The sequence below is a fragment of the Eucyclogobius newberryi genome, unplaced genomic scaffold, assembly GCF_026437365.1.
Source record: "Eucyclogobius newberryi isolate DKJ021-1_F unplaced genomic scaffold, fEucNew1.0.hap1 SCAF_13, whole genome shotgun sequence".
NCBI lineage: Eukaryota > Metazoa > Chordata > Actinopteri > Gobiiformes > Gobiidae > Eucyclogobius > Eucyclogobius newberryi.
In genome coordinates, this window is record NW_027315757.1 from 16,157,160 (window position 1) to 16,169,538 (window position 12,379).

A 12,379-nucleotide genomic window follows, 5' to 3' on the forward strand; every position below is an offset into this window, starting at 1 on the left:
GCAGCAGTGAGTTCTAGTACAGGAATTACTGCAGCAGTGAGTTCTAGTACAGGAAATACTGCAGCAGTGAGTTCTAGTACAGGAAATACTGCAGCAGTGAGTTCTAGTACAGGAAATACTGCAACAGTGAGTTCTAGTACAGGAAATACTGCAGCAGTGAGTTCTAGTACAGCAGTGAGTTCTAGTACAGGAAATACTGCAGCAGTGAGTGCTAGTACAGGGAATACTGCAACAGTGAGTTCTAGTACAGGAAATACTGCAGCAGTGAGTTCTAGCACAGGAAATACTGCAGCAGTGAGTTCTAGAACAGGAAATACTGCAACAGTGAGTTCTAGTACAGGAAATACTGCAACAGTGAGTTCTAGTACAGGAAATACTGCAGCAGTGAGTTCTAGAACAGGAAATACTGCAACAGTGAGTTCTAGTACAGGAAATACTGCAGCAGTGAGTTCTAGTACAGGAAATACTGCAGCAGTGAGTTCTAGTACAGGAATTACTGCAGCAGTGAGTTCTAGTACAGGAAATACTGCAGCAGTGAGTTCTAGTACAGGAAATACTGCAGCAGTGAGTTCTAGTACAGGAAATACTGCAACAGTGAGTTCTAGTACAGGAAATACTGCAGCAGTGAGTTCTAGTACAGCAGTGAGTTCTAGTACAGGAAATACTGCAGCAGTGAGTGCTAGTACAGGGAATACTGCAACAGTGAGTTCTAGTACAGGAAATACTGCAACAGTGAGTTCTAGTACAGGGAATACTGCAGCATTGAGTTCTAGTACAGGAAATACTGCAACAGTGAGTTCTCGTACAGGAAATACTGCAGCAGTGAGTTCTAGCACAGGAAATACTGCAACAGTGAGTTCTAGTACAGGAAATACTGCAGCAGTGAGTTCTAGTACAGGAAATACTGCAGCAGTGAGTTCTAGTACAGGAAATACTGCAGCAGTGAGTTCTAGTACAGGAAATACTGCAGCAGTGAGTTTTAGTACAGGAAATACTGCAGCAGTGAGTTCTAGTACAGGAAATACTGCAACAGTGAGTTCTAGTACAGGAAATACTGCAGCAGTGAGTTCTAGTACAGGAAATACTGCAGCAGTGAGTTCTAGTACAGGAATTACTGCAGCAGTGAGTTCTAGTACAGGAAATACTGCAGCCGTGAGTTCTAGCACAGGAAATACTGCAACAGTGAGTTCTAGTACAGGAAATACTGCAACAGTGAGTTCTAGTACAGGAAATACTGCAGCAGTGAGTTCTAGTACAGAAAATACTGCAGCAGTGAGTTCTAGTACAGGAAATACTGCAGCAGTGAGTTCTAGTACAGAAAATACTGCAGCAGTAAGTTCTAGTACAGGGAATACTGCAGCAGTGAGTTCTAGTACAGGAAATACTGCAGCAGTGAGTTCTAGAACAGGAAATACTGCAACAGTGAGTTCTAGTACAGGAAATACTGCAACAGTGAGTTCTAGTACAGGAAATACTGCAGCAGTGAGTTCTAGAACAGGAAATACTGCAACAGTGAGTTCTAGTACAGGAAATACTGCAGCAGTGAGTTCTAGTACAGGAAATACTGCAGCAGTGAGTTCTAGTACAGGAAATACTTCAGCAGTGACTTCTAGTACAGGAAATACTGCAGCAGTGAGTTCTAGTACAGGAAATACTGCAGCAGTGAGTTCTAGTACAGGAAATACTGCAGCAGTGAGTTCTAGAACAGGAAATACTGCAACAGTGAGTTCTAGTACAGGAAATACTGCAGCAGTGAGTTCTTGTACAGGAAATACTGCAGCAGTGAGTTCTAGAACAGGAAATACTGCAACAGTGAGTTTTAGTACAGGAAATACTGCAGCAGTGAGTTCTAGTACAGGAAATACTGCAGCAGTGAGTTCTAGTACAGGAATTACTGCAGCAGTGAGTTCTAGTACAGGAAATACTGCAGCAGTGAGTTCTAGTACAGGAAATACTGCAGCAGTGAGTTCTAGTACAGGAAATACTGCAGCAGTGAGTTCTAGTACAGGAAATACTGCAGCAGTGAGTTCTAGTACAGGAAATACTGCAGCAGTGAGTTCTAGTACAGGAAATACTGCAGCAGTGAGTTCTTGTACAGGAAATACTGCAGCAGTGAGTTCTAGTACAGGAAATACTGCAGCAGTGAGTTCTAGTACAGGAAATACTGCAGCAGTGAGTTCTAGTACAGGAAATACTGCAACAGTGAGTTCTAGTACAGGAAATACTGCAGCAGTGAGTTCTAGAACAGGAAATACTGCAGCAGTGAGTTCTAGTACAGGAATTACTGCAGCAGTGAGTTCTTGTACAGGAAATACTGCAGCAGTGAGTTCTAGAACAGGAAATACTGCAACAGTGAGTTCTAGTACAGGAAATACTGCAGCAGTGAGTTCTTGTACAGGAAATACTGCAGCAGTGAGTTCTATAACAGGAAATACTGCAACAGTGAGTTCTAGTACAGGAAATACTGCAGCAGTGAGTTCTAGTACAGGAAATACTGCAGCAGTGAGTTCTAGTACAGGAATTACTGCAGCAGTGAGTTCTAGTACAGGAAATACTGCAGCAGTGAGTTCTAGTACAGGAAATACTGCAGCAGTGAGTTTTAGTACAGGAAATACTGCAACAGTGAGTTCTAGTACAGGAAATACTGCAGCAGTGAGTTCTAGTACAGCAGTGAGTTCTAGTACAGGAAATACTGCAGCAGTGAGTGCTAGTACAGGGAATACTGCAACAGTGAGTTCTAGTACAGGAAATACTGCAGCAGTGAGTTCTAGCACAGGAAATACTGCAACAGTGAGTTCTAGTATAGGGAATACTGCAGCAGTGAGTTCTAGTACAGGAAATACTGCAACAGTGAGTTCTCGTACAGGAAATACTGCAGCAGTGAGTTCTAGCACAGGAAATACTGCAACAGTGAGTTCTAGTACAGGAAATACTGCAGCAGTGAGTTCTAGTACAGGAAATACTGCAGCAGTGAGTTCTAGTACAGGAAATACTGCAGCAGTGAGTTCTCGTACAGGGAATACTGCAGCAGTGAGTTCTAGTACAGGAAATACTGCAACAGTGAGTTCTAGTACAGGGAATACTGCAGCAGTGAGTTCTAGTACAGGAAATACTGCAACAGTGAGTTCTAGTACAGGGAATACTGCAGCAGTGAGTTCTAGTACAGGAAATACTGCAACAGTGAGTTCTAGTACAGGGAATACTGCAGCAGTGAGTTCTAGTACAGGAAATACTGCAGCAGTGAGTTCTAGTACAGGAAATACTGCAGCAGTGAGTTCTAGTACAGGAAATACTGCAGCAGTGAGTTCTAGTACAGGAAATACTGTAGGAGTGAGTTCTAGTACAGGAAATACTGCAGCAGTGAGTTCTAGTACAGGGAATACTGCAGCAGTGAGTTCTAGTACAGGAAATACTGCAGCAGTGAGTTCTAGTACAGGAAATACTGCAGCAGTGAGTTCTAGTACAGGAAATACTGCAGCAGTGAGTTCTAGTACAGGAAATACTGCAGCAGTGAGTTCTAGTACAGGAAATACTGCAGCAGTGAGTTCTAGTACAGGAAATACTGCAGCAGTGAGTTCTAGTACAGGAAATACTGCAGCAGTGAGTTCTAGTACAGGAATTACTGCAGCAGTGAGTTCTAGTACAGGAAATACTGCAGCAGTGAGTTCTAGTACAGGAAATACTGCAGCAGTGAGTTTTAGTACAGGAAATACTGCAACAGTGAGTTCTAGTACAGGAAATACTGCAGCAGTGAGTTCTAGTACAGCAGTGAGTTCTAGTACAGGAAATACTGCAGCAGTGAGTGCTAGTACAGGGAATACTGCAACAGTGAGTTCTAGTACAGGAAATACTGCAGCAGTGAGTTCTAGCACAGGAAATACTGCAACAGTGAGTTCTAGTATAGGGAATACTGCAGCAGTGAGTTCTAGTACAGGAAATACTGCAACAGTGAGTTCTCGTACAGGAAATACTGCAGCAGTGAGTTCTAGCACAGGAAATACTGCAACAGTGAGTTCTAGTACAGGAAATACTGCAGCAGTGAGTTCTAGTACAGGAAATACTGCAGCAGTGAGTTCTAGTACAGGAAATACTGCAGCAGTGAGTTCTCGTACAGGGAATACTGCAGCAGTGAGTTCTAGTACAGGAAATACTGCAACAGTGAGTTCTAGTACAGGGAATACTGCAGCAGTGAGTTCTAGTACAGGAAATACTGCAACAGTGAGTTCTAGTACAGGGAATACTGCAGCAGTGAGTTCTAGTACAGGAAATACTGCAACAGTGAGTTCTAGTACAGGGAATACTGCAGCAGTGAGTTCTAGTACAGGAAATACTGCAGCAGTGAGTTCTAGTACAGGAAATACTGCAGCAGTGAGTTCTAGTACAGGAAATACTGCAGCAGTGAGTTCTAGTACAGGAAATACTGTAGGAGTGAGTTCTAGTACAGGAAATACTGCAGCAGTGAGTTCTAGTACAGGGAATACTGCAGCAGTGAGTTCTAGTACAGTAAATACTGCAGCAGTGAGTTCTAGTACAGGAAATACTGCAGCAGTGAGTTCTAGTACAGGAAATACTGCAGCAGTGAGTTCTAGTACAGGAAATACTGCAGCAGTGAGTTCTAGTACAGGAAATACTGCAGCAGTGAGTTCTAGTACAGGAAATACTGCAGCAGTGAGTTCTAGTACAGGAAATACTGCAGCAGTGAGTTCTAGTACAGGAAATACTGCAACAGTGAGTTCTAGTACAGGAAATACTGCAGCAGTGAGTTCTAGTACAGGAAATACTGCAGCAGTGAGTTCTAGTACAGGAATTACTGCAGCAGTGAGTTCTAGTACAGGAAATACTGCAACAGTGAGTTCTAGTACAGGAAATACTGCAACAGTGAGTTCTAGTACAGGAAATACTGCAGCAGTGAGTTCTAGTACAGAAAAATACTGCAGCAGTGAGTTCTAGTACAGGAAATACTGCAGCAGTGAGTTCTAGTACAGAAAATACTGCAGCAGTGAGTTCTAGTACAGGGAATACTGCAGCAGTGAGTTCTAGTACAGGAAATACTGCAACAGTGAGTTCTAGTACAGGAAATACTGAAGCAGTGAGTTCTAGTACAGGAAATACTGCAACAGTGAGTTCTAGTACAGGAAATACTGCAGCAGTGAGTTCTAGTACAGGAATTACTGCAGCAGTGAGTTCTAGTACAGGAAATACTGCAGCAGTGAGTTCTAGTACAGGAAATACTGCAGCAGTGAGTTCTAGTACAGGAAATACTGCAACAGTGAGTTCTAGTACAGGAAATACTGCAGCAGTGAGTTCTAGCACAGGAAATACTGCAACAGTGAGTTCTAGTACAGGAAATACTGCAGCAGTGAGTTCTAGTACAGGAAATACTGCAACAGTGAGTTCTCGTACAGGAAATACTGCAGCAGTGAGTTCTAGCACAGGAAATACTGCAACAGTGAGTTCTAGTACAGGAAATACTGCAACAGTGAGTTCTCGTACAGGAAATACTGCAGCAGTGAGTTCTAGTACAGGAAATACTGCAGCAGTGAGTTCTAGTACAGGAAATACTGCAGCAGTGAGTTCTTGTACAGGAAATACTGCAGCAGTGAGTTCTTGTACAGGAAATACTGCAACAGTGAGTTCTAGTACAGTAAATACTGCAGCAGTGAGTTCTAGAACAGGAAATACTGCAACAGTGAGTTCTAGTACAGGAAATACTGCAACAGTGAGTTCTAGTACAGGAAATACTGCAGCAGTGAGTTCTAGAACAGGAAATACTGCAACAGTGAGTTCTAGTACAGGAAATACTGCAGCAGTGAGTTCTTGTACAGGAAATACTGCAGCAGTGAGTTCTAGAACAGGAAATACTGCAACAGTGAGTTCTAGTACAGGAAATACTGCAACAGTGAGTTCTAGTACAGGAAATACTGCAGCAGTGAGTTCTAGAACAGGAAATACTGCAACAGTGAGTTCTAGTACAGGAAATACTGCAGCAGTGAGTTCTAGTACAGGAAATACTGCAGCAGTGAGTTCTAGTACAGGAATTACTGCAGCAGTGAGTTCTAGTACAGGAAATACTGCAGCAGTGAGTTCTAGTACAGGAAATACTGCAGCAGTGAGTTCTAGTACAGGAAATACTGCAGCAGTGAGTTCTAGTACAGGAAATACTGCAGCAGTGAGTTCTAGTACAGGAAATACTGCAGCAGTGAGTTCTAGTACAGGAAATACTGCAACAGTGAGTTCTAGTACAGGAAATACTGCAGCAGTGAGTTCTAGTACAGCAGTGAGTTCTAGTACAGGAAATACTGCAGCAGTGAGTGCTAGTACAGGGAATACTGCAACAGTGAGTTCTAGTACAGGAAATACTGCAGCAGTGAGTTCTAGTACAGGAAATACTGCAGCAGTGAGTTCTAGTACAGGAAATACTGCAACAGTGAGTTCTAGTACAGGGAATACTGCAGCAGTGAGTTCTAGCACAGGAAATACTGCAACAGTGAGTTCTAGTACAGGAAATACTGCAGCAGTGAGTTCTAGCACAGGAAATGCTGCAACAGTGAGTTCTAGTACAGGGAATACTGCAGCAGTGAGTTCTAGTACAGGAAATACTGCAACAGTGAGTTCTCGTACAGGAAATACTGCAGCAGTGAGTTCTAGCACAGGAAATACTGCAACAGTGAGTTCTAGTACAGGAAATACTGCAGCAGTGAGTTCTAGTACAGGAAATACTGCAGCAGTGAGTTCTAGTACAGGAAATACTGCAGCAGTGAGTTCTCGTACAGAAAATACTGCAGCAGTGAGTTCTAGTACAGGGAATACTGCAGCAGTGAGTTCTAGTACAGGAAATACTGCAGCAGTGAGTTCTAGTACAGGGAATACTGCAACAGTGAGTTCCAGTACAGGAAATACTGCAGCAGTGAGTTCTAGTACAGGAAATACTGCAGCAGTGAGTTCTAGTACAGGGAATACTGCAGCAGTGAGTTCTTGTACAGGAAAAAACTGCAGCAGTGAGTTCTTGTACAGGAAATACTGCAACAGTGAGTTCTAGTACAGTAAATACTGCAGCAGTGAGTTCTAGAACAGGAAATACTGCAACAGTGAGTTCTAGTACAGGAAATACTGCAACAGTGAGTTCTAGTACAGGAAATACTGCAGCAGTGAGTTCTAGAACAGGAAATACTGCAACAGTGAGTTCTAGTACAGGAAATACTGCAACAGTGAGTTCTAGTACAGGAAATACTGCAGCAGTGAGTTCTAGCACAGGAAATACTGCAGCAGTGAGTTCTAGTACAGGAAATACTGCAGCAGTGAGTTCTAGTACAGGAAATACTGCAACAGTGAGTTCTAGTACAGGAAATACTGCAGCAGTGAGTTCTAGCACAGGAAATACTGCAACAGTGAGTTCTAGTACAGGAAATACTGCAGCAGTGAGTTCTAGTACAGGAATTACTGCAGCAGTGAGTTCTAGTACAGGAAATACTGCAGCAGTGAGTTCTCGTACAGGGAATACTGCAGCAGTGAGTTCTTGTACAGGAAATACTGCAGCAGTGAGTTCTAGCACAGGAAATACTGCAGCAGTGAGTTCTAGTACAGGAAATACTGCAGCAGTGAGTTCTAGTACAGGAAATACTGCAACAGTGAGTTCTAGTACAGGAAATACTGCAGCAGTGAGTTCTAGCACAGGAAATACTGCAACAGTGAGTTCTAGTACAGGAAATACTGCAGCAGTGAGTTCTAGTACAGGAATTACTGCAGCAGTGAGTTCTAGTACAGGAAATACTGCAGCAGTGAGTTCTAGTACAGGAAATACTGCAGCAGTGAGTTCTAGTACAGGAAATACTGCAGCAGTGAGTTCTAGTACAGGAATTACTGCAGCAGTGAGTTCTAGTACAGGAAATACTGCAGCAGTGAGTTCTAGTACAGGAATTACTGCAGCAGTGAGTTCTAGTACAGGAAATACTGCAGCAGTGAGTTCTAGTACAGGAAATACTGCAGCAGTGAGTTCTAGTACAGGAAATACTGCAGCAGTGAGTTCTAGTACAGGAATTACTGCAGCAGTGAGTTCTAGAACAGGAAATACTGCAACAGTGAGTTCTAGTACAGGAAATACTGCAGCAGTGAGTTCTTGTACAGGAAATACTGCAGCAGTGAGTTCTAGAACAGGAAATACTGCAACAGTGAGTTCTAGTACAGGAAATACTGCAGCAGTGAGTTCTAGTACAGGAAATACTGCAGCAGTGAGTTCTAGTACAGGAAATACTGCAGCAGTGAGTTCTAGTACAGGAAATACTGCAACAGTGAGTTCTAGTACAGGAAATACTGCAGCAGTGAGTTCTAGTACAGGAAATACTGCAACAGTGAGTTCTAGAACAGGAAATACTGCAACAGTGAGTTCTAGTACAGGAAATACTGCAACAGTGAGTTCTAGTACAGGAAATACTGCAGCAGTGAGTTCTAGTACAGGAAATACTGCAGCAGTGAGTTCTTGTACAGGAAATACTGCAGCAGTGAGTTCTAGTACAGGAAATACTGCAGCAGTGAGTTCTAGTACAGGAAATACTGCAGCAGTGAGTTCTAGTACAGGAAATACTGCAGCAGTGAGTTCTAGTACAGGAATTACTGCAGCAGTGAGTTCTAGTACAGGAAATACTGCAGTAGTGAGTTCTAGTACAGGAAATACTGCAGCAGTGAGTTCTAGAACAGGAAATACTGCAACAGTGAGTTCTAGTACAGGAAATACTGCAGCAGTGAGTTCTTGTACAGGAAATACTGCAGCAGTGAGTTCTAGAACAGGAAATACTGCAACAGTGAGTTCTAGTACAGGAAATACTGCAGCAGTGAGTTCTAGTACAGGAAATACTGCAGCAGTGAGTTCTAGAACAGGAAATACTGCAACAGTGATTTCTAGTACAGGAAATACTGCAACAGTGAGTTCTAGCACAGGAAATACTGCAGCAGTGAGTTCTAGAACAGGAAATACTGCAACAGTGAGTTCTAGTACAGGAAATACTGCAACAGTGAGTTCTAGTACAGGAAATACTGCAGCAGTGAGTTCTAGTACAGGAAATACTGCAGCAGTGAGTTCTTGTACAGGAAATACTGCAGCAGTGAGTTCTAGTACAGGAAATACTGCAGCAGTGAGTTCTAGTACAGGAATTACTGCAGCAGTGAGTTCTAGTACAGGAAATACTGCAGCAGTGAGTTCTAGTACAGGAAATACTGCAGCAGTGAGTTCTAGTACAGGAATTACTGCAACAGTGAGTTCTAGTACAGGAAATACTGCAGCAGTGAGTTCTAGTACAGGAAATACTGCAGCAGTGAGTTCTAGTACAGGAAATACTGCAGCAGTGAGTTCTAGTACAGGGAATACTGCAACAGTGAGTTCTAGTACAGGAAATACTGCAGCAGTGAGTTCTAGTACAGGAAATACTGCAACAGTGAGTTCTAGTACAGGAAATACTGCAGCAGTGAGTTCTAGTACAGGAATTACTGCAGCAGTGAGTTCTAGTACAGGGAATACTGCAACAGTGAGTTCTAGTACAGGAAATACTGCAGCAGTGAGTTCTAGTACAGGAAATACTGCTTTGTTTAGTCTGATACGCCAAAGACAAAGACAAGAACGGCCCGTTTAATGAGAATGCAATTAACTTTTGACTAAGACTTAAGTTACTGTGACTGTGACGTCTAAAGTTGGTGCTACACCTCATAAATGTGCTATATCTTTTATCACACATAAATAAGCCTTCTGCTCTAGATTTTAGCCTGATTTTAAGCCTGGTTTTAAGCCTTATTTTAAGTCTGATTTTAAGCCTGGTTTCAAGCCTGATTTAATTCTGATTTTAGTCTGATGTTAAGCCTAGTTTTAAGCTTGATTTTAGCCTGGTTTTAACCCGATTTTATGCCTGATTTTAGCCTGATTCAAAGCCTGATTTTAGCCTGATTCAAGCCTTATTTTAGCTTTATTTTAAGCCTGATTCAAGCCTTATTTCAAGCCTAATTTTAGCCTGATTTTTATTAATATTTTAAGCCTGATTTTAAGCCTGATTTAAGCCTGATTTTAAGCCTAATTTTTAGCTTGATTTTAGTCTGATGTTAAGGCAAATTTTAAGCTTGATTTTAGCCTGGTTTATACCCGATTTTATGCCTGATTTTAATTATAATTTGAAGCCTGATTTTAGCCTGATTTAAAGCCTTATTTCAAGCCTGATTTCGGCCTTATTTTAAGCCTTATTTAAGCCTGATTTTAAGCCTTATTTTAAGCCTGATTTCGGACTGATTTTAAGTCTGATTTTAAGCCTGATTTAAAGCCTGATTTTTAAGCCAGAGTGTGGGGAGGCGTGGACCGAGCAGTTTGAGTACAGATTTGGGCTTAAACAATGCACACAATCTAGAACTTCCAAAGGCCCATACTCAAAGTTACAGAACCAAATCATACCTGAAATTGCGGTGCAAGAAACGGTCAGATCATTTCATCTCATGGACATAAAGCTTTTGTGGCCTGTCGTCAAAGCTGAACCTGGAGAGTCTGAGGTCTGATAACATCTTGGCTCTGCAGCAGCGTCTGTCACGTTAACTAATATCCCAGGCTCGGCGTGAAATTAAACGTGGCACGTGACAGAGATCCGTGCAGACGAGACAGAGACGTTATTAAAATATGTCTCCAGATGTCGTTTAGATTGGTGCGGAGAAAATGAAGGGTGTAATTGAAAGAAGAATGGTTTTAATTAAGGATAATGAAGACAAAGGAGAGTCTTTTGTCTCTGGAAAGATTCAGTCAAAATGTGACGAAGACGTCGTGTTCATGTGGAGGAAGAACGTGACCTCTGCCTTTCAGCTACTTTAGTCCTGGTTTAGACCTAGTTTAGACCTGGTTTAGACCAGATTTAAACCGGATTTAGACCTGGTTTGGACCTGGTTTAGCCCTGGTTTAGTCCTGGTTTAGCCCTGGTTTAGACCTGGTTTTGTCCTGGTTTAGACCTGGTTCAGCCCTGGTTTAGTCCTGGTTTAGCCCTGGTTTAGTCCTGGTTTAGACCTGGTTTGGACCTGGTTTAGTCCTGGTTTTGTCCTGGTTTAGCCCTGGTTTTGTCCTGGTTTAGTCCTGGTTTAGTCCTGGTTTTGTCCTGGTTTAGTCTTGGTTTAGTCCAGGTTCTTGTCCCTCTTTCAGACCTGAAGCCCAGCGTGGTGAACTCGACGTCGGACTCGGACTTGATGAGGCACCGCACCGTTGGAAGAATCCCGCAGGTGGCGCTGTCGTTCGCCTCGGACCGGCTCAGACCTCCGTCGCCCACCGAGATCGAGATCATAGCACCCAGCAAGATCACGGGGCGCACCCAGAACGTCACCGAGAAGGTCACCCACGTCACACAGGTACAAGAGCACCCGCCACACCCACATTGTAACCCAGACTGTTGTGTGTGATACAGCAAGCGATGCTAGCATAGCACTAGCATAGCACTAGCATTTATTAATTATTATAATTATCATAAACAGAATTCACGACGTGGCGGCAGTAGCTCAGTAGGGGCGGCAGTAGCTCAGTGGGGGCGGCAGTAGCTCAGTAGGGGCGGCAGTAGCTCAGTAGGGGCGGCAGTAGCTCAGTAGGGGCGGCAGTAGCTCAGTGGGGGCGGCAGTAGCTCAGTAGGGGCGGCAGTAGCTCAGTAGGGGCGGCAGTAGCTCAGTGGGGGCGGCAGTAGCTCAGTAGGGGCGGCAGTAGCTCAGTGGGGGCGGCAGTAGCTCAGTAGGGGCGGCAGTAGCTCAGTGGGGGCGGCAGTAGCTCAGTAGGGGCGGCAGTAGCTCAGTGGGGGCGGCAGTAGCTCAGTAGGGGCGGCAGTAGCTCAGTAGGGGCGGCAGTAGCTCAGTGGGGGCGGCAGTAGCTCAGTGGTAGAGTGCTCGTCTTCTGATCCAAAGGTCGGCGGTCGGAATCCTGCTTTGGTAGAGTGGTCTGATCCACTGGCCCTCAGGTTGGCGGTGCCATTGAGTCTTTGGGCAAGACACTTAACCCGACTTGTGTGTGTGCGTGAATGGGTGACTGGTTCCCTGATGTAAAGCACAATTAAAATTTGCTATGAGATAAAAAATAAAAATAGGCTTAATATGTACACAAAGTTACAGGTGAATTTACATATGTAGTGCAGAAAGTGAACAGTGAGTGATTAAATTATAGTTAAAGTGACAGTGTTTAAGAAGTGTTCGTGAGTCCAATGTGGAGGGAGGTTCTGGTCCGGATGGACCGTAGCCTCCTGCCTGAGGGGAGTGGCTACCTGTCTGAGGGGAGTGGCCACCTGCCTGAGGGGAGTGGCCTCCTGCCTGAGGGGAGTGGCTCAAATAGTCCGGGTATGTAGGTCCTGGGTGATGGTGGGCCCCCACTTGAGGTCCTGGGTGATGGTGG

At 43.8% G+C, this 12,379-nt stretch overlaps 1 protein-coding gene across 1 annotated transcript in view; it reads left to right on the forward strand.

The window, feature by feature from the left end:
- The window catches only part of kcnh6a (potassium voltage-gated channel, subfamily H (eag-related), member 6a), a 64,767-nt gene that overhangs the window by 36,189 nt on the left and 16,199 nt on the right, over positions 1 to 12,379 (forward strand). The window contains exon 6 of the mRNA XM_072442708.1: positions 11,156 to 11,358. Within this exon, the coding sequence (XP_072298809.1) occupies positions 11,156 to 11,358 (203 nt within the window). The remainder of the gene's footprint in view (positions 1 to 11,155; positions 11,359 to 12,379) is intronic.